This window comes from Echinococcus granulosus, assembly GCF_000524195.1.
Source record: "Echinococcus granulosus chromosome Unknown EG_S00122, whole genome shotgun sequence".
Taxonomy (NCBI): domain Eukaryota; kingdom Metazoa; phylum Platyhelminthes; class Cestoda; order Cyclophyllidea; family Taeniidae; genus Echinococcus; species Echinococcus granulosus.
In genome coordinates, this window is record NW_020170502.1 from 11543 (window position 1) to 37484 (window position 25942).

A 25942-nucleotide genomic window follows, 5' to 3' on the forward strand; every position below is an offset into this window, starting at 1 on the left:
GTACGCGAAAGTGTTTTAGGAGGTATTTTTAAGTTGTTAGATAATTATGCAGAGCATATATTCGGACCAGTAAATTACTTGTAGATAATCCATACCGCGATTGACAACCATCTTACTCAACTTTTTAACCCTTTCTGTTTTGTGATCCGAAGTGTGTAAATACAGTTTTCAATAAACTAATTAAACGTTCTTATGCGTTCTAAAGTACTCCATTCATATTCAACAAAATCCTGATGCCCTGCTATAATTGATTAATTTGTACTAGGAAATCAAAGACAGTTGTTTTAACAATTAAATTTTAATGAAAAGATGAGAAAAAAAAGGCGACATATGTAGTGTGCAGAAAACCAAACCATCACAGACAATGTGCAAAATCTTCATTAACAAGTAGGTCTGCCTTAAATTGTCGAGCAAATTGAAGTAAACATTTCACGAATAGTAGATTCTTAAAATATTAGCATAGTTGAAGGTAAGGCCTTGAAGGTTTTACAGAAATTAGTTACTTAACTGGGATATTCGGGCAATATCGCATCCTACGAGATTCTGGTCCATTCCCTTCGTTAACCATCGTTGGGGATAGGTTAAAAGCTTCTTTGGTTCGTGGATTAAATGCGAAATGGACAGGGTCACTATTTTTAGCAATTCTAATCAAGACGCGAATGCACCTACCGAGGCGAGCACGAGCCGTTCAATTCTGCCTAAGGTCAATGAACCATTCAAAAATCTGATATGATTCTACAGAGTGCCAGAAAGAATAAAATTTGTGTTGCTAGAAGACCGGAAACTTCTTCTAACATTTTATTTATGGCTACTTGTCCAATGCAAGACCCAAAGGCTTGTGATTTGATAAAACTATAGTTGAATACGCATCACTTGAACCGGTAGCAAATTCTTTACTTGAAAACCCCAGTACTTTAAAACAATTGACTAGGTTTTGAAGCAATTAGGCTAGTGCTTAAGCTTAACTTAGGTATATTTTTCCGAGGTGTTAAAAACGAATGCTGGGAAAGGGGTTCGGTGTCGATAATCAGTAATGCATTTGACTCTCCTAACTTGATTGAAAAATCTTCTTTAGTTTTTGTATTGGGAACACTTGGAGGTGCTACTTTATTAATATAAGCAGATGATAGTGACAAACTTCAATTATATCGAAGTAAACCTACTCCATTAATTATCGAGGGGGAGGTAGCTATGATAATTTGAAAGCAATAAATCAACAACTTTTGAAAGCTTTAGGGTTTTCTAAATTGCACAAGAGCATAAGTGGTATTCCGATTGATCTGGACCACCTTATTTGCTCCTACTAGTTAACAGATCAGAAGGGAGTAGCAAAATGTTGATGGATTATACACCTAAGTTTTCTTCGAATCAAGTTGGAAAAAAGTAACCAAGACATCGGCTGAAAGACTGTCTAGTGTCCTAGTTGATAAGTTTGACCTGCTTACATGTGTAAGCCATAAAATTACAAGGTTTATTTGGCAATTAAATGTTCAAAATGGATGCCCGCTTTTTACAAAGAAGTGTTGTGTGGATCCCTTCAATGTTATACAAATGTCAGAAACATCCTTAGAATCTTCGTGCAGGTCAAATAACTTTACACCTAGTTCAATTAATTCATCTCAGTTTACGTGGAATATTTGATATTGTGTCTTGTAGCCTCCAACGTTCCTCCTGAAGTCTATAAAAGATATTAAGACAGAACATGATTCGCTGACATACAGGAGAGTTAAGCGGCTACTGACAGCCCGGAGGCCATATCGGAGAGCAATTGTACACTGGCAGAGGCTGAAGTGTTCGCGTGACCGCAGCATTAAGTTAAACAAACTATTAAAGTATTGCACAGCCCCTCTCCCCTTTTGGGCGTCTTCCTCGGCGCTCCACTTAGTCGATCTCCCGCATCGGTTTCCACAAAGCAGTCAGTGTTGCAGGAATAACATCCTCGAGCCATCCGCTCCAGTCATCAAATTTGCGTACAATCAAGGGGATACTTGGCCGTAACGTCACCACTCCCTCTTGGCAATTCCAATGAATTTGGAGTTTTGTCCTCTTTGGAACCGGATTCGGGAAGCGGGGGGATGTGCTGACCATCGCACGTGTCCATACGTAGTCGTAGGAACACTGACCCAAAATCTGGGACATATGACGAATGCCATAACATAAATACTTCCATAAGTACAAGGTTTCTCGTCGACTCCTCCCTGCAACTTTGGTCCCACTTCAGTGGATTCTTTTCAGCTAGTAGGAAGGTAGAGGCATCGCGTGTTTCCCTAATTGCTGTCGTCATATAGACCCTGTAGACAGCTCTGTAACGAACTTTTTCCGATGGTTAATGACTTCTATTACTTCAGCTGTTAATAGCATTCCAGCAGCACGTGAAACTCGTGTAGTTGTCAAAGGTTAGCGTCATTTTCAAACCTCCTATTTGGGGACGAAGCAGATTCTCTGGTCTGCAGCACACAACCTACTTCCGTCAAGCTATGCTTCAGCATTTGAAAATAAAAATCAGGCTAGTTGACCTTCTGAATTGGATGTTCTTACCGCTACTACCGATGTGGCGCTCCGATTCTTCCCTGAATTAGTAAGAAGTCATGAGAGAATAGCGAAAGATATGTTACTGATGTATGGAAGAGCTGGGGCCACCCAGTGGAAGTGCGGTGACAGGGCCTCAAGTGTCCGCGGAACTAAAACGCAGACTTAAACAAACAACAATCAGTGTACTATACCAACCCATTCGGTTTTTTGTTATGCCTGTACCAGGCCATTTTAAAAGTTAAATTATTGCTGAAATTGTGGTTGTCAAAAAGGAAAGGCTGCTAAAACTTAACAAGCCACTTATAAATGGGAACGCTTAAATGAAACGCACTCCCACACTGACCTTAGAGGGAGGATTCGTCTTAATTTTTGTTTAATCTCGTGCCCGCTTGCTCTTCCAATATGTGATTGCTTGTTTAAGTCCTCTTTTTGGTTATGCTGACACTTAAGGCCCCGCCATTTTACTTCCGTTAAGCTGCATGGCCTCCAGGCCATGCAGCAGGCCCCTCAGCCCCTCAGTACATGGGCAGTAAATATTCTGTCCCGGTATAGCGAGGCACTATAAAAGAGTCTTGAGGTTTAACTGGTTGCAAATCTTTGTTGTACTGCTTACATTGGTCTCCTTCTTATTTATTTTTCCGGTGTAAAAAGGGAGCACAGACGTCACTACTGGTTGATATGAGGTGGATAAGTAGATCACGGATTGAAAGGCTTTAAGCGAAGAAATCTGACAGCTGCCTTCCTCTTATTGTTAGGGAGTGTTAAATTTCGTTACAAGTACAGGGGCACGCGTCTGTATTCCCTCCTCCAATCCTCTTTCTCCACCCCATGCTGCGGTCCACCCATACATCCAACAAAGGTACTGCTGAACTAGTAGACAGATAGCAAATATAATTCCCCCTTCCCTGCCTAATTTTATTCAACTCTGCTTGTCCCCACCTCATAGATTAATGCTTCTAAAATCGCGGGCAGTAGTGTGTTTTGATGTGGCAGAACAACGCACTACACTTCAATAAATAGGCAGCTTGTTCCAAATTGTCGAAGGTGGATGGAATATTGCCACTGTCTTGAACAATGCTGTAACTGAGCAGCATTGAGGGCTGCCAGTCAATATGTACAGAAAAAAGACTCCTTTCTGCCCCTCACTCTTCCCTGAATGTCGTCTCTGGCGCTCGCTTCGGTTGCTCTTCTCCGTTAACCATCATAACGCAACTGATAAGAGAGGGATGAATGGCTAAAAGGGGGAAGGAATTAAATTATTCTTGATTCTCTTCTAATATGTTTATCAGTAGGTCCTATGAAAGAAACTGGGATATCAGTTGGGGTAGCGTGTCATTTTAATTATAGATGGTTTTGCAATATTTCAACTCTCGAAGCAATGAAAATCCTGAATGTATGCCGAACAGTAAAGAATTCCAACAGCCAACCACAACGCACTATGAAATAGGCTAAACGACTGATCTAAGGGCTCACATCACACCTCAAGTAAGCAGCCCCTAGGTGTAATCGTCATGCATTTCCTTTGGAAGTTGAAATCGCTGGCATTACCACCATTGTGACATCCTAGGGAACTCTGGCGATGCTTTCGAGGGTAGAAGCGTGGAAGTATCCTTCTAAGCACACGAAGAGGTTTGACGACTGTTGGTATAGGTGTCATGCGCTGATGGGGCACACTTAAAAGCAGGCCCTATGCGTGTGTAACCCTAATCTTTATCGAGTTCTCAACCCAAACCGTCAAAGAGGTCTCTGTCCCTAACCCAAATGAGGTAGCTGGAGATATGGAGTAAGTGCACACCTGTTTGGTGGCTGGCTGTTCGATGCATAAGACGCCCTAATTTATAGTATCGCAATCGAGCTTGTCAGTTTATCACATTTTATGCCAAGTTGTGGCTACTATTGGCCAATCAGGTGGGCCTATCGAGAGTGCGAGTTTCGAGGTGCTCTGGAATGTTCGAGGATTGTGCATGGAAAAAGAGAATTTCCATAAAATCAGGCGTTTTTGCTTATATGCAGTTAAATAGTGAAGCTTTTTGACGAAATATGTGAGGAGAACTCCTACTTTGTCAGTTGCCTGACATTTATTCTCACTTGAGAAGTCGGTTAGTCTTTTTACTGAAAAATTTGTAAGTAGGTTAACACCCCACCTTTATGAGGTGATTTTTGGCATTTTGGTATTTTAATCATTGATTGAATGCCTTAAACAGAGCTACACAAATAATGCCTTCCTCAGCCTCGTGTCTCTGTGTCGGCAAAGAGAACGTCCACAACATTTACCAACCTTATCAGTCATTAAAGGGAATCTGCCTGACTTTGGCTGGTCATATGCGACCACGTCGATCATGTCGAACATGTCGATCAACCCTTTCTAACAGGCCACCTCTGTTAATTTGCAAGTCAAGAACCGGTAAATACCCCTAATTGTATAAGGCGGGGCACTAAAAACGTTGCTATATAAGCAGGAAAACCATTCTGGTGGTAGAAAGTACCCTTCCCATGTCATCGGCGTTTCCGTAACGGTGGTTTTACAAGTAAACAATCACATGGAAACGATTTAAGGATTTTCTGTGTTGACGCTGGTAAAATGGTGACTCACAGTTAACCACTCCATATATTCACCATTTGGGTTGGAGAGGAAACTCAAATACCAAAACTCAGATGCCATCTCGCCTCATTCATTACTTTACCTATTCAACAGCTGGTCAATAGGGCAACAAAAATCACCTCTGTGCGCTTTGTTGTGCCAAGTTAGAGCAATTACAGTCACCGTAGACTGGCAGGGAACACGTGTCACATATTTGTGACGTGAGAGATCTGATGAGGTGATAGGGATGGCATTTACTTCTGATGGTGGCATTGAAGGCGTTAGCTTCATTTGACTAACCAGATTAAAAGAAAAAAAGCTTTCAACTTGAAAGACATGAGCATCAAATCTTATAGTATGATCTAATTGGCTATCAGGGCAATTCAGGCGAAAATTGACCACCCCAGACCAGGAAAGAGGAAACATTCGGACTCAAAGTATATTTAATTACCTTCTCTGAAATTCGCCCTTTCTTCTATTTTCATTTCAACAATGTGATGTAATCAGCCTTCGTGAACCAATGTGAAGCATCCGTCACGTATATGTGACACTACTAGACGGCTAAAATTTTGAGTACCTTTTAAGAATCACTATCTTATTATTTCATCCATCTTACCCATTTAGGCACAAAAAGAGAGGAAAATTACCAAAGGACCGTAAATCATACATATATTCTGTCTTGACTACGCAAAGGCTCTCACGTCCACATTATAGATGCATCGATCAGAGGAGAGTGAAATTGACATATCACAGTTGACAGGTAAAACACTGCTTTGACGCAATCCTTACTAACTCGGATGGAAAGCACTGCCCCTGCACTCCCTTTGTATCCGTTTCATCAGCTTTTGCGAGCAATGGTTGAAACGTATCACTGCAGTCGCACCAGAAGGGAGATGGTTCGGGGAGGCCCTAGCAACGCGCGAAAGATCTTCCGGCTTCTCCATCTCCTTCGCCTCCGCCTCCTCTTCCTGTTCTTCAATCCGACTCGCCTCCAAACATGCCACCAGTGTTTCAATGTATGCCGCAGCAATGCGCAGGACTGAAAGTTTCGTCAATTTGCACTCACCGGAGACTGGAACTGACTTTCTCAACGCTTCAAAAGCCGCTCCAATAGTGTGCACCCTTCCTCTTTCCCTTGCATTAGCTTTAATACGCTGTTGTGCTGCTCTAGCACGATTCTTTCTAGGCAGATTGGCTGAGTACGTTGCAGCTTTTCCATTCACATCGCCAAGGAGGTTGGTGATAGAGAAGCTGTTGGATTTAGCGGTATAGGCGGAGGAAAGAACAACCATCCGTTCAGTAGGTGGGAGAGTGTATGAATGAGAGGAGAGGAGAGGCGAGGCGAGGGAAGTGACCGGACAGATGGTCGAGAGGTTTGAACAGCTGGGCGTACACACGTGCTGGGAACAGGTGTGGGTGTGTGTGTGTGTGTTTACGCGTTGCCAGGACACACCTGGACGATGGGATATGAGATGTGGGGATGCGAATGGCGTCCACACATCCCCCTACTTTCTAGCACACACGCACGCACCCGTGCGCTGAACTCGAAATGGCAGATACACCTGGTGGACGGGTGTCTGGCTGTCCGTATGTTTGAAGTCGTTCAGTTACCAAGCTGTTAGACCACCATGCCACCGGTAAGGATGATGTGGGGGAGGAGGGGGGCTACTAATTGTTCCTTGATCTGCCACTTTTTACCTCCTCTGGGCAAAGTCCTCTCTCTCGGCCACTTTTTGATTCCCCTATTAAATTATAGACTTTTCAGCTCCCCCAATGGATGAAAACTGATTCATTTTGCCATCCCCTGGGGCAAGATGGTGGCTGTAGCACTCCAAGTAGTGAACAGTTAAGCCAGCGTGTCTATATTAACGCCAAGAAGGCCTGACTGTCCAATTCCTTGACAGGATATCATCTAAGGCATATAAGAAGTGAAGTGGGACGTTATTCCCCACTTCCCCCGATCTTGCTGTAAGATTTTGTTCTCTCCTAAAAGAAGAGAGCTTTCTTACGACTGACATATGTGTCCTGAAAGGACATTTTCATCCACACTTTCAAGGGACTGGGAAGCTGCATGCCTTAGAAGTTGTGGCAAGGGGAAGGTGAGCGAATGATGTGGGGACTCACCTACCAGACGTCACAAACTCTGTTCCACCACAAATCAGTCGGTAGACAGTCATTTCTTCCCCTGATGCATTTCTACAACGCACGTAGAAGGACTTGATGTTCTTCGAATTTTTCCATTTGGCATCTTGTCAGGCCTGCCAAGAATGGCCCCTCTTCTTGAACAGGATGCACCTACCACTCCAGAGGTAGCTCCGTCATGAACTCGCCGAAGAGCTGGGAGAATGGCTGCATGAGCAGGAGGGCATATCACGAGGTAGAATGTAAAAAAAGAAGTTTCTACAAGTTCAAAACCACTTTTTAGCGGTGGCTTTCAAAATATCTTTTTTGTAACGCCTTTACATTCATTTTCAACTTTAAGACCACTTAGTGATGGGACAGCAGCACCTTAGATCAATCTGTCAGTGATAGCTGGTTTGACAGGCCTTTTGACTTGGGAGCGAATTCTTGGCCTTGAAAATGACACTATGGACAGCTGGGTTCACCTACTCGCCTCTGGAAGGGGGTAAGGAGAGACACAAGGGCGACAATGGAAGAAGGGGATAGTGGAGGTGGAGAGGTGGAGTGATGCCACGCGGGTGTGTGCACTTCAATTATTCCATTCCACCGATCCGAGTGTTTCCTCTTTCAGCCTACCTTTGTCCAGCCATCTGCCTACGAGACTATTGTTGTGTGGGGTAGGATAGGTGGGGAGGAGGGAGGGGGGCGTGCGGTCGAATTTTTATGCAAATGTAGTAGAAGGCTGTTTTCCCCTTCCATCCTCATCCAACTTCACGCCCCCCTCCCCCGTCCTCCATTCCATTTACATCTCCCAGCCGCTTTACGGGGTGAAGAGAGGTGAAAGCAACCTCTCCATTCCCCCGCGCAGCTCCCACTCGTCTCGCCTTACTCCCGCTTAGTGGGTTGATACCCCTTGGCTGTGGTTGTTGATGTATACGCGGCGGTGGAACGACGCTCCACTCTTCAACAAATTGTCAGCCAATTCCAACTCGTCTCTCCAAATTGTCAACACCGCACAGAGTGCGCCATCAGAAGACACAGGCAATGGCTGGCAGCTGACACTTTTGGCCGCTGATTGAAAGATTCCAGTCGGAGCACTTATGACGTCTTGGCTGTCGTACTGTGGAAAGAACAATCTCCTTGAGCATTAACAGAATTGACGGAAGCGAGGTTGTTTACGCGGCACGTACTGTCCACCGTCGTGACACCTCTGTTAACGTCAAGAATTATGGAAGATTCACTGTAACCGTTTGACCTTTCCTTCCCAATCCTCTATCCACCACGTTGCATTTGGATGCACAGTTGGAATCGTCAACGCACTGACAAAGCATTTTCCACTTTGCTCCATCCATTCCACGTTGCACGGCGGGGAATCAGCGTAGTCGATGCCAATCAAAGCCACTGCCTATTAAATGCTGAAGAACTAAGAGAGTTGTCTCGAATAAGACGAGTAAACTCCTGTAATCTAAAGAGACAAGATTAATTGACGCTGGAGACACCCTAAACCACCTTCAAACTGCCATTGGGAGCACCTCCCAGCAGTTAACGCGTAGACGTCAACGTGGAACCAGAGAAAGCCACACGAAATTGACGTGTGCGAGTTCCACCGACGAGAAAGCGAATGCAACAGGTGCCACACAGCTTATGACAAACGTCAGACAGTTTATTCGTTTCACCTTGTTCACTCTTCCCGTACAACCTGACAAGGGTGTGAGGAGGATATCCGAATGGACAGCCAATCAAAGCATCATGTGCTATTGTTTGTCCATTAAGTAGATTGTGGGGTCAGTCCAACCCAGACACCATTAATCGGGACACCAGTGGTAATGGCCTAGTGGATGCGGCAGCATGGAGTGATAAATGAAGGTCAAAAACCTACGGTTTCCTTCGCATTGAGGAGGTCTTCAAGCACAACGCGAGGTACGGTGATGGAGTGCTGAAGTTCTCAACAGCCTAAGACTTGTCATTTTCAGCTCCACGACACCAGTGATTGTGACAGCTCAATTTTAGCGGCGACATTCTCAGCCCGCTTAGATGCCAGACAGATGCATAACCTGTGGTGAAAGTGGGCAGGCAGATAGTCCTTCCGTGAGATCAGGGCATGAAGCACAGCAATTTCTTGCTTTCCGCATCGATGATGAGGTGAAGTAGCACCTCCTAGGTCCTTTGGAAGACCCATAATTATGGATGTGGGTCCTAACCCTCCCAAGTGATTTGACTCTCCCCTTCTCCATGCCTCTCCACATCCCTCTGGAGGAGTGGGTGTGTGTGTGTTTCAGCAATCCCATGCCACTCGAACCAGGTGTTTCCTTTCCATCTCTCTGTGTTATTAAGGTGGGTGAACGAATGGTTGCAGATGTCATTGTGGGCATGGCAACACAGCTGCCTAATTGTCGGGTGAATGAGTGACTAGGAGGGCTGTTAGGATACCTCGCCCCGGGGCTCCGATCGTCTCTCTCACTCTCTCCCCGCCTGAACCATTGCTATTTCGATAGGAATGCCAGCTGACTTGAAGACCGTTTTACTTTGTTGATAATGCTGACTCTAAACAGATGTTGGGAGGTGGATGGGAGGGAGGAGGATTTGGGCGAGGAAGGTAGGTTGGTGGGAAGAAGATACCGCACGGGTCCAAATATGTCTCCTCTACCAGGTAGGGTGAGTGAATGCGGATGTAACCCGCCTTGTGTGCTAACAAATTAATTGTTAGATGCTTTACAGATAAGAATTGTTTACGCGTCCCCACATTTCCCCTTCCCTCCCCCAATTAGCTAGTTGCCATGGTTAAGCGGCGCATAATTTTGGTAATTTTGGAGTGGTCGAACACAATTTGCGGTACACTCAGATGACTCCATTAGCGTATGGGCTTTAAATTAAACACCATCTAGACAAAATGCCACCGCTTGAAGTCGTTTGAAGGTTTTTGACCAATTCCACGCATGTGGCCATCAAACTTGAGGTCATGGGTAGAGTGATGCAATCGTGTCACATTCCACGCATCTAGCAAGATCTACAAATGAGAATACCTCACCTTCAGTAGAAGATTCTTGCATTTAATACATCTGGAGCGTGGAATGTTCACACGTGGATGACCGGAGAGCTCACAGCACGGTAAGGGTCAAAAACTGATGTTCATCTGACCGCTGATTGGAAAGTACTAAGCAACGAATAGTGGAGGTCAACCTACCTTAATAGCAGTTGGATCAAAGAAAAAGTGAATGCAGCCAACACACGAACACTTCCACTAGGATGTAATTCAGTAACTGCTGTAGTAGTAAATTCATTGACGTAAACGATGTTTCAGACCCTTTCGATGATCAGAAACACCAGCTCGCCAATGTAGGACCCAGAATTTTCGGTATTCGGCCAATCGTCGAAAAGACGCACTAAAAGTGAGTCATGAATTCTCTTGCACCGCTTTTGGGGATAGGTAAACAAACGATCACTTCTAGTCCTCTGTGTGGCAGGCCATCTGGACGAATTCGCATGCAAGTGATTAATGGCGCCACCAATTCTGGGTGAAGGCTCGAGGTGCACTACGTCTAACTTTCACAACTTCCGCACACCTTCAGCCATCAGTAATACCAACATTCCTTGATAAAGTTTATTACTATTTTTTTTCATCCAATGCCACTTTATGGAAGGCTGTTTCTTTGGTTTGGTTTTCCATTCTCCGACTACGTACCAGAAGGAATGGAAAGCCGCAGTTATGGTATCGCCGCTAGATCCAGATGATTTGGTAGAACCGGCAACTCGAATAGAGAGGAATGTGTTTCCGTGTTAATGACCCTGTTGACAGGTATGTATGTGTGTGCGCACCCCGATTGTGTGGTTGAGAGAGGAAAGAGGGGGGGGGGGAGTTGCAGGTAGATTTGACGGTGTCGAACAGGTGTGGCTTTCAGAAATTCCATTCCACCTGATCCAGGTGTTTTCTCTCCGTTGCTGTCTGCATCTGTCCGCCTGAATGGGCACACTCGTCCGTATTATTGGGAGGAAGGGATGGATGCAGATGTCACGGGAGTGTGGATTCACAGCTGCCTTGTTGCTGGGTTGATAGTGCGGTAGTTGCACAAACATCGTCACATCCAACCGCTTAGTCCACTGTCAATACAAAGCCACGCATTAGTCTGCGTCCAATTTCGAGATAGTAATTTGCTTGCACAGCAAAATTGAGAAGCCCGTTGGGATACTACTTATTTGACGAACTTGCAATTGAGTAGCACTACAAATGAGTAAATGTACTTCAGCAGAAAAACACCGATCCCGAATATCTTTTCCAGCAGGAATACGATAATGGCAGTCAATAAACAAAAGAGAGGGACCAAGAGGGCAAAAACATGCAAGCTGGGTGCACATATTCGTAAACGTCGACGTGAATGGGGGGAGGGGAGGGAAATTCCTTCCCGAGTAACCCTCCGTGAGTAAACTGAATAAGCCTGAAGTTGCTCCACTTCCTTCACGAAGGCCAAATCCGACTACAGGCACAACTATGAGAGAAGAACCAGCTCTCCAAAAGCAGGTGAGATCATAGGGAAAGGGAATATACACATTGTTACCTCACCTTTTTCGGTAAACTGCATATCAGATGAGCTTTGAAACAACTGATAAGGGAGCAAGTGCTCAAGGACTCAAACCCAATAACACCTTCCTACTCCAAATTAAAAAGTGGTAAAACCAATTCAAGTCAAAACACAGCCCACTTTAGCCTTTAAATCACCAAAATAGGAAAGCATGGGGTAAAATTACAAAGGTGCTCATATATTCACAACTATATACACGTACATCACAGCTACATCTCAACGTGGTCGCATTTTCTTCTGATTCATTGCCCTTCTCTTCGCAGCCCGCTTCTCCTTGATCGGTTGATCAAAGTGCAGATTACCTCTCTCCTCATCCACCTCGCTATCAGTATCGCTTTTGACCTCTGCCGCGTTCTGCCCCTCGCTCCCCTCCATTGTAGTCCGATTGTTTCGACGCTGCTGTTTCCTTCGCCGCATCGCCTCCGCATACGCCGCTATCCCCGCCGCTCCACTAGCCCAGGACTGATGAGCCAGTTCTGCCTCGTCAATGGCGTCAAATTCATCGCCATCGTTGCCCTCTCCTTCAGAGGAGGAATCAATGGAGTAATCTTCCCTTTTTTTCTCCTCCTCTGCTAGCCTACGAGCCTCTTCCTCACGAATAGCCTAAAATATGAGTACGAAAATATTTACTGCTGAAATCACATGAGCAACCGATTATTGGTAAGAACCCAAATCACTTTTGCAGCCCTTGACCATGCTTCTTCGGCCAGGCGTCTCCGCGTTTCCATACCAACTTCACCATCGGATTGTTTCCCCTTCTCTGGGGGAAGTTGATACGGCCAACGCGGAATACAGCGTCGCGGTTCTCTCGGCTTCGTGGGGAGGAGAACAGATTCAAGATCGAGGTAGGCTTTTCCCTCATCACGGGTCACTATAGTAACGGCAATGCCGCAGCGACCAGCTCTAGCTGTGCGACCAACGCGGTGACGGTAGGACTTGGTGGTGAGAGGGACGCCATAATTGATTACCAGAGCTACGAAGGGTAGATCCAGGCCACTGGTGAGTGAAGAAATAAAAGAATCCAAATCCGAAACTTGAACAGATAAACAGCATACTTAAGTAAAATAGGGAAAAATCTGATAACACCTAATTTATTTGAAAAAATAGCGTTTAAATGAAAACACGCATATCAAGCAGCCTACTGATAAATTGTCAGTAGCAATAATCAACATGCGCAGCCATCAAAAAAAACGCACCGACTAGCCACGTCCGTTGCGACCAAAATATTCGCCTTTCCCGCTACAAATTCGGCTAGTACACGGCGTCTCTCCACTTGTTTCATTTTTCCCATCAGTCCTACCGCCCGATAACCACGCTCCACCAAAAATGCCGCCAAAAAACGCGTCTCATGGCAACGAGCGCAGAAGACTAGCGCCTGAACATCGCCCTTCTTCTCCAATAGCCACTCAAGGCACGCCAGTTTGTCAACTCTACGAGTTGGCAAGCAGTAATGACTCAAGCCAGCTGGTAAGTCAACAGTGATGATGGGTTGTGATTTGGAGAGCATTTGATTGGAAGTGGTGGAGGTGCAAATAACAGCATCCCTGCGAAGCGCTACGCGACGCAAACTTCTCACATCTTTGTTCATCGTAGCGGTGAAGAGGTAGGTTTGAGGATGAGGATACTTGGTTCTCTTCATGCCGAGAGTCACAGATTCTTGTGGAAGTGAAAGAAAGGATAAATTTAACTCAGCTACCACCCTTGGCGAACTCGCGCCCGATGAACTTGCTGAAAAGGTGGTCAAAGCGGTTCTGGGCATAACTTCAAAGTCGAACGCATTGTCTTCAACCTCAAAATTACTACTCCTGATACAAAGCAGAGCATTTTAAAATGCCGACTGACAGTTGCGAAGATGTTGGGTAGATAAGAAAATAAAGAAGATATCGCGGTCCGGCAAAAACCTTTCACACGAGATGAAGCCTTCAAGCATGCAAGGGAAGGAAAGTGCCTCAAACTGCCAGATGACCAAGAGATCACTTTCGTAGTTGATATAGGCCACTGGAATGAACTGCGCCCAAAAGCACAGATCCAAATGCACCAGTTCGTGGGTGCAACGCGCCAATATGCTCTCGGTTATTCATTTCCCAGCTCATTTGAGCCCATTCAGTGTCAGCATCCGTCGGACGAACCCGACGCGCATCATGTGTGTCCACATTGCAAACCGAGACCGACTCGGCGCCCTTGCCATTAAGGCTTCTCGTCAACTCTATCGTACAGCATTTGGGGTAAAAAGCGGCAACAGAATCCACCGTTAACTAGGGACTTGCAAGAGTAATTCGAGTGGTAAATCCCCAAGGAATGGATGTACTATGCTCACAACCCCACCTCACCTCTAATCGTGGAGGACTACATGTTGCTCTTTCTTGATACTATTTGCTGGGAATGCGTCATACAGTTGATGATGAGGCAACTGAAAAGCGGCTGGGTGAATTGGCGGCATGAGTCGGCAGACACTTCTGCTACATTGCAAACACACCCCTTCGTCAAAGAACCGATTAACTGACTGGCTGTCTGCCTGGCGAAATGGCTTGTGATGATGCACTTCATCGTTTATTAGGTGGAAGAGCTTGTCATTGGTTATTCTCAAACCGCTGACTACCTCATTACCCAGGAATATGTCTGCCTTGCATTCATGCGGTGCACCCCACACACAGTTGTTCACATGTGGAAGTTCGGATCACGACTACACTACATTCGAGATCTACCTATCTGCTCCACAGAAGTGATCAATCGGTCGATGGGGAGAAAGTATCATTTCTATTACTACAGGAGAGAACGACACCTCCCATCACAAACTTTGCTAGTACGAAGGTGTGGGCTCTAACTAGGACAGGAGAGGAAAGGAGTGAGATGCAGCCTCACCCTCACACTCCCCCGACTCATACTTCTCTACGTAGTTATGCAATTTCTCTGGGCTCAGACAATCGCGTGATTGCACGCAAAAGTATCTACGGATCCCAAGAAAAAAACCATTTAATAAAAGTTAGTTCAGCAATTAACCTAGATTCCTCTGGAGAAGAGCCATCGCTTGTAATGAAAGGTGATTCAAGGAGAAAACCATCTTGAGGGACGTGACAATCGGGCCTTACTAATACACTACTAAAATGGAGTAGATATAAAAGGCGAGGATGTCAGAAGAACTAAACCCGTGTAGCACAACGAATTAAATCTTTATTTCCGCTGCAAAATATCCAATACCTTCCCTGATTATGACACCAGCAAGTCCTCCGGCAAAACTACACCTTCGTTTCCAAAAACGCCAAAAATAATCTCTTATCGGGAAGTAAAAGACCCACATAGATGGAAGATGCGTAAAGGTTAGGCTCTGTTATTTCGTAAAGTAATAGGTTGTTTTACTGATGACTACACTCGGAGTAAGGAGGGGACCCAAATGATTTCTGCTAGCAAAACAAGTCGCCCATACAATTTAAGCACAACGTTAGCCAGGTTTCCCAGATTAACTGCGAAAAATAAACGACGGAAAGACAAGACTCGCACACTTGTTAAATTTGGATGTAAATAAAAGTAAAGGTCACACGATGAATGACTAAATGGTCGAAATAAGTAATGAGTAACTCCATGAAAAAAAGTTGAGAAAAAGCATTCCCTACCCTCAATATGCCCTGATTCCACCTCAGCCACCTCTTTCGCGCGCTTTTCGAGGAATGTGTCACCCTTAGCTCCTCGTCTACCTAAAGTTGTCGGCCTTTCGTAGAGGTTCAACAGCAGATCCAGATCATCAGCAAACTCCAAACTGAGCATTCGATCGGCTTCATCGAGGACAAGGTGCTTAATAGTGGAGAGGTGGTGAAGCGCAAATCCAGACGACTGTTTGATGTGCTCCGCCAGACGGCCTGGTGTAGCTGAAAAGGGCAAAGCAACAGACAAAGTAAACGCAAGATGAACTGGCTGAGGAGCTGTATTGAAATCAACAAAGTATAACAAAAATGTAGAAACATGAAAACACAACCGATTCATTGATTTCAACATAATGAATGTTTTAAAATGATCGCGTTGGTCAATAGAGATGATTATGATTATGAATGAAACGCTTCGGGCAGCATGAAACTATAAGTCGCTGAAACTAACAGCTAGAAGGTAGTAAATGGTATAGTGTGGTATTTGATTAATTTGGGTGTTTTTCCACTTTAAAAGATATCGGCGTCTTGACCGCATATTTGTTACACAAGAAGCAATCAAGTTAAATTGAGGCTTGAGCCTACAAAAAAGAGAACCACTCTCAAGGAGTAAAAGTTGCAGCCATTTTTCGAACCCGTTACCTGGCAAATTTACACACATCACAACGGATAACAAACTACAAAGGGCAGCCTTAACACAGATAAACTATTACCTATGGACCCAATGTACATTGGCCAACTTTGGTTAGGCTAGTTACAAGCTGACAAGTGCAAAAATTCAGTTATCAGTTATGCTAAATAATGTAGAGTAAACGATGAAATAGCCGTTTTGAAGATTAGGTACGGACACGTGCACCAAAATACACACGAGTGCATGAACCACAGGGGTTACAGAGTGATTTGCTCATAGAAATAGAACTCAATGAGATACGGTTGGGGACTTAAAAAAAACACCGTGTACTTCGTAGATGACAGCCGTGCATCAAACTTACCGACAATGAAATGATGCCGACACCAAGCTAGAGCGACGGCCTGATCCGCCGCGCACACACCACCAATCAGTAGGGAAACATTAAGAGGATTACCGATCTTCCCATCCTCATCACTGAAATTGCTCATTATCACGTTTGCTGTATCCGTTATTTGAAGTGCTAGCTCTCTTGTTGGAGCCAAAACAAGAGCATAGCCTTTCGGTCGACCGGAGCTCAACCAATGCTAGAACAATGAAACGACGAAGAATTAAACTTTAACCAAACAACAGCAAGTAATTTGAGGTACTCTACTTGTAAAATTGGGAGAAGGAACGCTGCCGTTTTGCCAGATCCCGTTTCTGATGTCCCAATGATATCATTTCCTACAAGCAGAAAGGAAGAGTAAAAGGCATTGGTTCGAATACCCTTTAACGACGGTGGGATTGATGACACCTGAATGGGCAACGGGTTCTTCCAGCCCAGATCATTACAACATTTCGTGAGAGAGGCGCATAAACCCAAGCTCAAAAAGTCACCCATCACGCCGAATACAACAATTAGAGCGTGATTTCGAATGAAGAGCTTCAACAACAGTACATCCGAATAAACCACAGGGTTTATTTAGCGTTTCTGCAAGTAAAATCATTTCTAAGCACGATATCTGTTAAATGATTAATATACTAAGCACTATTTGACAGGTTTCGACCTTTTTAACTACGGATTTGTGATCTAGTGGAAGGAAAGCAGTGGCCAACTGGGAGTTCACAACTTTTGAATTTCTGTTGCTGTGAAAGGTGACATGCTAGTTTTTATTGCATTGGACTCATTTTTTAAAACTCTCATTAGGGGCTCCGTTATTGTATCTCTACCGGGTGGGCTGTCCTCCTAGCCAAGCCAGAAGAACAAAAACCCACTGTATCGCAAATATGTACATTCTGCCCTAGCATTATGCTGTCTTTTTTAGGTAGAAATCTCAACGTGCCATGACAAAGTATCGCAATTATTTGCTCAACTCGGAACCTAATAATCAATTCATACAGTTTACAACAATGCTATTATCATATCACAAACGCAGTGCAAAAAATTTTCCACACATTTTGTGAGTTGCTTCCCTGGCAATTTTAAAAATTGCGCACATTTGCATGGGCACTATGTAATTTTTAAAATCATAACAAGACTTGCAGGGATTTAAAAGACTAGTCATCAGTGAACGGTAGTGTGAGCTATGCATCTTCCTAAAATTTGTATCAAGACAAGTCAGTTTAAACGATATTCTGTGGCATTTTGAAATCTACGAGGCATAGAAAGAGTCACAGGATTAAAGTAAATATATTTTTTAGTGTATAGGAGTGCTGAGCGGCCACTGGCATGTCTAAGTCCATCCTGATGTGAAAAACCACAACTTGCAAAGACGTGTCTCGGGGCGCTAAAACAGCAATAGACTGGAGGCTAGGTCGTATGGAAATGGTACAGCGGCGGAGATCCAAAAATCTCTTTGTCAAAATCAAAGGCCAGACAAACAAATGAGCTTTACAAAGGCATGGTTTTAGTTTATTTTGGTCTGCAGAACATACGCTTTCCGAATTCAGGCACGTCAGGAACTTCGCATTCTGCCACTCAGACATGTCTGTGACCATTTAGCCCTTATGTGCGCCTTTTATTTTTGAACTTTTTGCTATTTATTAGGGCCTTTTAAAGGTATATACATTAAAATGCTTGCAAATAAGACCAAATCTTTGCACATGGTGGCTGCTAGAATACAAACTTCTAAAAAATTAAAGTCAGGGTAGAACAGCATGTTAATTTGCAATTTTAGTCCTTTGTAACAAGATTTATTGTATTTCATTTTACATTTGAAATTAAATAGGGAATAGTTAGCACGCCCCAGGTCATCGAAAGGACACGACGACATTCCTAACATCTTTAGGCCAGAATTTGACCTGATTAAGTGCTTTACTAGCAGAAAAACTTTTGTTAACAATTGTTTGCCCAACGTTACACAATTTTTTTAATTGCCTAATTTATTGCACCGGATCTGACGTCACACAACTTTTATTTTAATCTTTCGATTCATTGTACTGTCTAGGCCACGCCAAATACGCGTGTATCGTCTCTGTTCACCCAATGTGTGGTGAGTCAAATTCAAGTGTTAATTTTCTTGCTTGATGGCAATCCTAATTATCTTCGTAACAGATTTTTTGGCTTTCTTTGCTAGCGTTGCGGTAGAAGCCTTGTTTAATATGGCTTTATTATATGTAACGTAAATGATTATTATGCACAATTTTAAACAGTGGGATAACGATTAATAGAGGAATTTTCTGCTGCCTAACACATTGCAGCATTTTCTAGTGGTGTTTGTGTGTATAAACCTTAATTTGGGATCATAAACCAGTTCATTTCCGATTTTTTAAGGAATTTTCGCATACCTGAATTACAACACTCCGGTATCGAGAAAGCAGATTTCCGAAGTCCTCATTAATGGGCTTCGCCGTCTTGAATACCGTGGCTATGACTCAGCTGGAATCGCCATTGATGAGGATTGTGTGAAAGCCAGTGGTGGATCTGACAAGGAGAACGCTAGTTCTGCAAATGTTCTTGTTGTTCGAAATCCGGGCAAAGTTGAGGAATTGAGCAGGGTTGTTAAGGGTATGTGTGGCGTTCATTCGTTATTTTTTATTCCTTTTTGTGTTTTAGCAATGCTTGAGGGGAAACACGACGATCCGATTTTCGAAACCCATGTGGGCATTGCTCACACTCGCTGGGCCACTCACGGCAAGCCCAGTGAACAAAACGCTCATCCCCAGTCGTCGGATTCTACTAATGCTTTTACCGTTGTTCACAATGGAATCATCACTAATTTTAAAGATCTGCGTTCCCTTCTGGTACGAAAGTTATCGAACTTTTTATTTGATGTGCTTTGTACTTTTAAGATTAAAGAGTTTTTTTTAAATTTACTTTGTGTTAGGAGCGAAAGGGCTTCGTTTTCGAAACCGAAACTGACACAGAGGTCATTCCAAAGCTGATGCTGCATCTCTATAGGCGCAACTCGAGTCTTACCTTTGAACAACTCGTCGAACTAACCATCCGAGAATTGGTTAGCAATGTTTATTTACTTATTTACTTGTCATCTTTGAAACAGTTGCAGTCAGTGGCATTGAGTCATTACACACGTGTTGTTTACTTAATTCAAACACATTCATTACCATTGGCTAAATTCGTAAACTCTAAGGCACAAATGCGCCAGTACTCTAATTTCACAATATGCGTAGACGTGTCGCATTAAACACGTCTTTCAATCATGCCAAATTATTTATCTCGCATTCCTTTAATCAATTCACTCTGCTCTCGACGATATAGTCACTTATCATATGAACATGCTACACATTCTCCACGGAGACTGTTGTTTCTCCTTCAGTGTCACATAAACAGATGGTTCTTATAATGGCGCCAAAAATTTTCCACAAGCCTAACGGGAATAGTTTTCAGCAACGCTCCACGCCACTCATCCACCCACGCAGAAAGCCTTCTCTTTTGATAATGGCACAGTGAGTTGGTGAGTGCATTGAGATCCTTCAACGTTTGCGTAGTGCAAAAGCTGTAAGCAACGCTCATATACGACTTCAATCAACGGTGAATAAGCTGTGCAAATTTATGCCCCGCCTTTTCCAAATAATCTGTGTATGATTGTACACATGACTCGCTCCACTTGCTTTTTTCCACCTTGAAGTTGAGCGACAATGCCACCTATGAGATGTGGTTGTACTTGTGGAGGTTATTTCATGAATTGAGCGTGTGGTCATCTTCATTTTCTCTTTCATCTACGATACCTTCAGTGCCAGTGGGCATAATCTCTGATTGGTTGGTTCACTTGATTAACTCCTTTGGTGCCACCATTCAACGTCAATGTAAAGTCAGGTTTTTTCGAGATTTTCTGATGTTGATTGGTGCTTCAGTTTGTGTTCTTATAAGAAAAAAATTGTATTCTACTTTGAGATAGTTGACAGTTAGTGGAAAAGAGGATTATTCTGATAGCGTGTAGTTCCCACACTTATAAACCATCTTTTCTGCTAAATAAGGAAGTTTTTGCCACATAAATGCCATTTAACCACGGTATCAGGGTCTTGGGATCCGGACCGACGTTACTTGTTCACATCACAGTATATGTCAAATAATATCAAATGGGAAATTAAGTAGCTTTGCAGTAGACTTTTCTCCATTGACGAGAACAAAAAGTGTGTTTTAAGGTCCTTTAGGATGCGTCATCTTGGGGGCTTGACATTACTCACATCACTCCACGCCGTGCCCCTCCTTATCGCCTGCGTCTAGGAGACGGGGTGGAATAAATGAACCATGACCTTCGTCAGGCCAGGTGATGCCGGGTTGTATGGCTCCTTCACCTTACCATCTCGTCTTGTTATGATCAAATTGGAACTCGGTTAATTCTCCGAGTTGTCTCATTCCCATGTCCCCCTAGCAGCCCTTCTGTTGTGAGCCTTCGTAGATTTAACCATCCACATCATGCACCTCTCTCTTAAAGGAACTAGCTGATCTGTTTGGAGGAAAGCTTGACCCAAGATACTAACATAAGGTGAAGACTTCTAAAATGCGGATTAGGGTAAGGGGGAAGAGACTGAAAGAGGTCTGGGTAATTTTAAGTGCCCATGGTAACTAGACAGGAGCCACGAAACGATGAATTTCGTTGGTTCATACGTCGTTAACTTGTGAAGATTTGGCTTTTCATCTTCATTGGATAGATCTTCGGCTTATTTGTCTCACACCTTATGTCTTGCAGTTCTCATCCCTCAGCGAGAATAAACGAGGTAGAATAACCAGCTCAGGTTGTAAATTATGTTTCGATGCAACCTTGGTCGGTACTTCTCCCTTAGTTTGATAACCTAACCTTGAACATGAGTCACCAGTCGCTTGGGTGACAGGTTTGAAAGATGTGGCGTAATGTGTATTCTACCCTTAGTGTTGTCATAAAGGGACTCTTTTTTCTCGCCTTTATTTGCCCTCAAGATGTGCAATCAATTTGATTGTGCAATTTCTCGTTCTCATCATGTGGTGATGAGTGGGAGAAAACCTCAAATCTAATTCCTCTATTAGTCTTAGAGCTGTTTCAGATGAGAAACGGGTAAATCTTACACTCACATTCATCTATCCCTCTACCCTTTCAACTGTTGGTAACCCGGTCTCCTGGGCCTGTTGTGAATTCGCCTCTTCCCTTGCTTGTGACTGTCATCATTTAAGCATCTTAATTGGGCTATTTCAACAATTTGGGTCTGGAAATCCAATCATGGTCTACTACGGGAGAGAGTGCTTCATGCCATTACCAAGCAGACTTACCGCTGAACGTGAACTTGTGTTTGCAGCTCTAACCATCTAGTATGCGAGGAAACGCTGTCCCCTCACCTCTGGTGCGACTGACGTGCAACTGTTGCGTCCAGCTTCACATCTGGGTGACAACTCCGAAAGTGGAGCGCAAAACCCAAGCAGCTTGCCACCCGGAGTCATATTACACGCACGCACAGACTCGGCCACTTCCCATTTATGCATCCATTTGTTAAGGCCAGTTGTGCGCTGCAACAATACTAAACTCTACACACCTTTAAAACTATTTCGTGCCTTACTTCACACTGTGCTTACAAATGCGCAACAGCAGAAGTGATTGACACTTGAACAATTAATTATTCCTTTTTTCACTCTTTTTCGCAAAAGTGTGCCTTTTGAGGCCGCTTCTCAAAAACAAGAACTGCGATTTCGATTTGTTGTTCCTTAACTGTCAATTGATTTTGACTACCCCCTGTAAACCACTTTTTTGTGCTACATAAAACCATGATTGTGATTTACGTGATGTGGTAAGGGTCCCTCCCTTTAATTCACATTACCCTTTTTGCCCACATAGTTTGGATAATTAGAGAGTGCCAAGGAAATCCATTTTCTTTTATCTTTTTTTTCTTTTCATTTTAGGACGGCTCCTTTGCTTTGGCCTGCAAAAGCCGTTATTACCCTGGCGAGATTGTCGCAACACGGTGAGTCCTTAATTCTTCACGTCCTCATTTATAACAGCATTCCTTTAAAATGACCACTTTTAACTTGGACATTGAATAATAACGTCTACTTATCAATTGTAAGCAAACATCTTGTTTATGCCTCTAGACGTGGCAGCCCCCTTCTACTTGGCATCAAGAGCCAACACAAGTTGACAATGGACCAAATCCCCGTTTCATATCCTACAAAAGGTACCTTTAACGTTTCTATACTGCCTTTTCATTACTTGAGCTTTTTAAAGGGGTATCAGAAATAGTTTGATGAGAAGTCAAATCGCTCTTCAACTTACATAAACCTTTTTCTTGGGCCGTAGAAAGCGAAAGTATTTTTACAAGATTAGTACAAATTACACAGGTATGTCCGGTCATCATCGCGATTTGAGGCCAGTGTCGTAAGAGATGCAAAATTGCATGATGTGAATTATTCCCACCTCAATGCATTGACTCACAATGGCTTTTTTGGCGCCTCTTGAATGGCAATGCCGACCCCATGCCTTTTGCTATTTAGATCGATGGGGATCAAAGTGCTTTACCGATTTAGCCGGTGGAGATGAAGAAGATGCATATTTTTTGAGCCATAGACCCACAACGCCTCAACAAAACCCCGATTATCATCTGTCGGCCCAGTCAGATAAGAAGGATATTGAATTTTTCCTCTCATCCGATGCGAGGTAAGTTTGTGGAGGCCTGTGCCTCCTGTGCAGCCTTATTAAGCTATAGTGGTGCAAAAGAATGTTTTATCATTAATATACAAAAGGACTGTTGGTGAGGGCTAGGTTTTGTGACAACTTACAGAGGCTTGTTAATCTGAATTGACTCAATCTTTGCTCCGTCTGGCAGCGCAGTCGTAGAACACACAGATCGGGTGATCTACCTGGAGGACAATGATATCGCAGCAGTGCGAGCTGGAACCCTCTCCATCCACCGAATCACTAAAACGGCGAATGAACCCTCCGTTCGTGATATTGTCACTCTGCACCTCGAAATTAAGGAAATTATGAAAGGTAATGCGGTTGAGCAAGGCTTGCTCAACCTATTTTAGTAGCAACGTGGTAGACAATGAAGTATTTCTGGGCGCTGGTAGTCTCTGATGCTTGAGGGCTATAATGATATGTTCCAATCGTACTTTGTGGCAAAATTCACCTAAAATCTGCGTCAGGAATGGAAGTATCATGCCAGCTGACCATAATTTCCCTGGGATAAGTTGGGACCCGCTGGTATTTGGTAGTGTCTTCTTGGTAGTAGTCATTATCCAGAGCTCAAATTTGGGCCTCAGGGAAGTTGACGTTGTTTCAAATCCTGAGCACTGGGTTGTCGGATGGACAGCAAATCCCCCCTATTGTAAAGTTTAGGTATAACGATATAACAAATGCTGCACTCTGGTCATCCACGGAGGTCAAGCTGTAAGAATCGGTAGGGAGGTGTATTATTAGTCTACAGAAAGACAGCGGAGCGTTTCGATTTTATTCGAGCTCGATCCTCAAGAGGTGAACGGGATATCAAGAAGGGTTGTGGTGACCCTCTCTTTTCAGGTAGTAAAAGGCAGGCTTGCCTTTCTAAGATAGGTTTACCAGCCCAGTTACAAATATCGGATTTGTGAATTTGGTTAAATCCGGCAAAACAATATCTACTTAAAATACATCAGTATAAATATTTTTATTGCGCGTATTTATGCAGGTAGCTACGACTACTTCATGCAGAAGGAGATATTTGAGCAACCCGATTCCATCCTCAACACCATGCGTGGACGGGTGAACTTCAACGACATGACTGTTGTCCTGGGTGGTATCAAGAATAACCTCGTGGACATTAAGCGAAGTCGTCGATTGATGTTCATCGGGTGTGGAACGAGCTACAACGCCGCGGTCGCCGTTCGTGAGTTAGTCGAGGAGTTGACCGAACTTCCCGTAATGGTGGAACTGGCTAGTGATTTTCTGGATCGTCTTACACCCGTCTTCCGTGACGATGTCTGCATATTTATTAGCCAGTCTGGAGAGACGGCGGATACACTTCTGGCATTGAGGTACTGCCTCAAACGCGGCGCCATGACTCTGGGCATCACCAACACAGCGGGATCAACGCTGTCACGGGAGACGGATTGCGGGATTCACATGAATGCAGGACCGGAGATTGGTGTGGCTAGCACAAAGGCACGTGTCTGGTGGTGTCTTAAGTTTTGTCTTGGGAATCACTTCTCAACACAGATGTGTGCTGCCAAGTCTAGGTGTCACTTTTTCACTCCTTTCTGCATCATATGCTAGACTAATCGATTCCACCACCGATGTAATTGCAGACTCGAGTTCACCGATGAAAGTTGCTCATACCCTTTATCTTTGACCTCATTTAGGCATACACCAGTCAGATCATCGCCATGGTGATGTTTGCTTTGGTTCTGTCTGCCGATAGAATCTCGTTGCAGGAGCGGAGAAAAGAGATCATCGAAGCACTTAGTCGGCTGCCAGGTTGGTTGACATTTTATAAAAAATATTCAACCTATTCCTTGGTACCCAACAAACTAAGGTGATAATCTACTTATAGAACAAGTTGACTCCATTCTACACAAGGATGATGAGATTGTCAAGATAGCCGAGGATATGGTAAATGCACGAAGCATTCTTGTATTAGGTCGTGGCTATCACTATGCGACATGCTTGGAAGGGGCCCTGGTAAGATTGTCTGCCAAATTACTCATCTATTCATCCTTCCCTGACCTGTTCATCTATCCTCTGCTCATTTATCTCGAAATCATTCCTTTGCATTAGCTCTGTCCACCACTCGACTCAAATGTTTTCACTTATCTGTCCATCCTATATTTACTTCCATTCAAATTTATCTCCATGCTTTGTCTCTAGAAACTCAAAGAACTGACTTACATCCACGCGGAGGGCATAGTGTCGGGTGAGTTGAAGCACGGACCCTTGGCAATGATTGACGCCGAGATGCGAATCATCATGGTTGTCACCAAAGATCGTCTCTATGAGGCAAGTCATCCGATCGCTCGGACCTCCTTAATGGATTAAAATAGTTTAAACGGACTTCTCATGCTCCGTCTTCTTCTTCTTCTTCTAGAAAGTTCTCAACGCTCTTCACGAAGTTCATTCACGTCAAGGAAGCCCCGTTCTGATCACAAACGAAGATGTAGCTCCACACTTGAAGAAGCTTGCAAAAAGGATTTTTGAGATACCTCATACTGTTGATTGTTTGCAGAGCATTCTGGCTGTCATTCCACTACAACTACTCGCCTTCCATGTTGCTCGAATGAAGGGACTTGATGTAAGTGAAAGTTATTTGGCTAAAAACGCCTCTGAAACGAAAAATTTTGCCGTTAGTAATCACATGTATTCTTGCATTTCAGGTTGACTGTCCAAGAAACCTAGCCAAATCGGTTACGGTAGAGTAGAAATTCGATGGAAATACTAAATGATCAGAACCAAAGTCCCTTTGCGTTACTCTAACTTCCTCCCTAATTCCG

The 25942-nt window shown here is 43.9% G+C and overlaps 3 protein-coding genes across 3 annotated transcripts; 1 reads left to right on the forward strand and 2 right to left on the reverse strand. All coding sequences in view use genetic code 11, as the record gives it.

Moving 5' to 3' along the window:
- Positions 1 to 3674: 3674 nt before the first annotated feature.
- On the reverse strand, positions 3675 to 6614 carry EGR_08867 (Protein atonal; the record flags this gene model as incomplete). The annotated part of the gene is made up of 3 exons (XM_024498116.1): positions 3675 to 3766; positions 5997 to 6513; positions 6567 to 6614. The coding sequence occupies 3 exons, from the start codon at positions 6612 to 6614 to the stop codon at positions 3675 to 3677; spliced, it is 657 nt and encodes a 218-aa protein (XP_024347448.1).
- Positions 6615 to 12027: 5413 nt separating this feature from the next.
- EGR_08868 (ATP-dependent rRNA helicase RRP3) lies at positions 12028 to 16960 on the reverse strand (the record flags this gene model as incomplete). The annotated part of the gene is made up of 6 exons (XM_024498117.1): positions 12028 to 12414; positions 12489 to 12807; positions 13008 to 13467; positions 15423 to 15674; positions 16442 to 16664; positions 16733 to 16960. The coding sequence occupies 6 exons, from the start codon at positions 16958 to 16960 to the stop codon at positions 12028 to 12030; spliced, it is 1869 nt and encodes a 622-aa protein (XP_024347449.1).
- A 1584-nt stretch (positions 16961 to 18544) lies between these two features.
- Positions 18545 to 25870, forward strand: EGR_08869 (Glucosamine--fructose-6-phosphate aminotransferase [isomerizing]; the record flags this gene model as incomplete). Its single annotated transcript, XM_024498118.1, has 14 exons — positions 18545 to 18551; positions 18833 to 19066; positions 19115 to 19302; positions 19386 to 19514; positions 22391 to 22452; positions 22580 to 22662; positions 22979 to 23141; positions 23311 to 23474; positions 24148 to 24626; positions 24818 to 24932; positions 25009 to 25136; positions 25323 to 25455; positions 25544 to 25743; positions 25826 to 25870. 14 exons carry the CDS (start codon positions 18545 to 18547, stop codon positions 25868 to 25870), a joined length of 2130 nt encoding a protein of 709 aa, XP_024347450.1.
- Between the last annotated feature and the right edge of the window lie 72 nt (positions 25871 to 25942).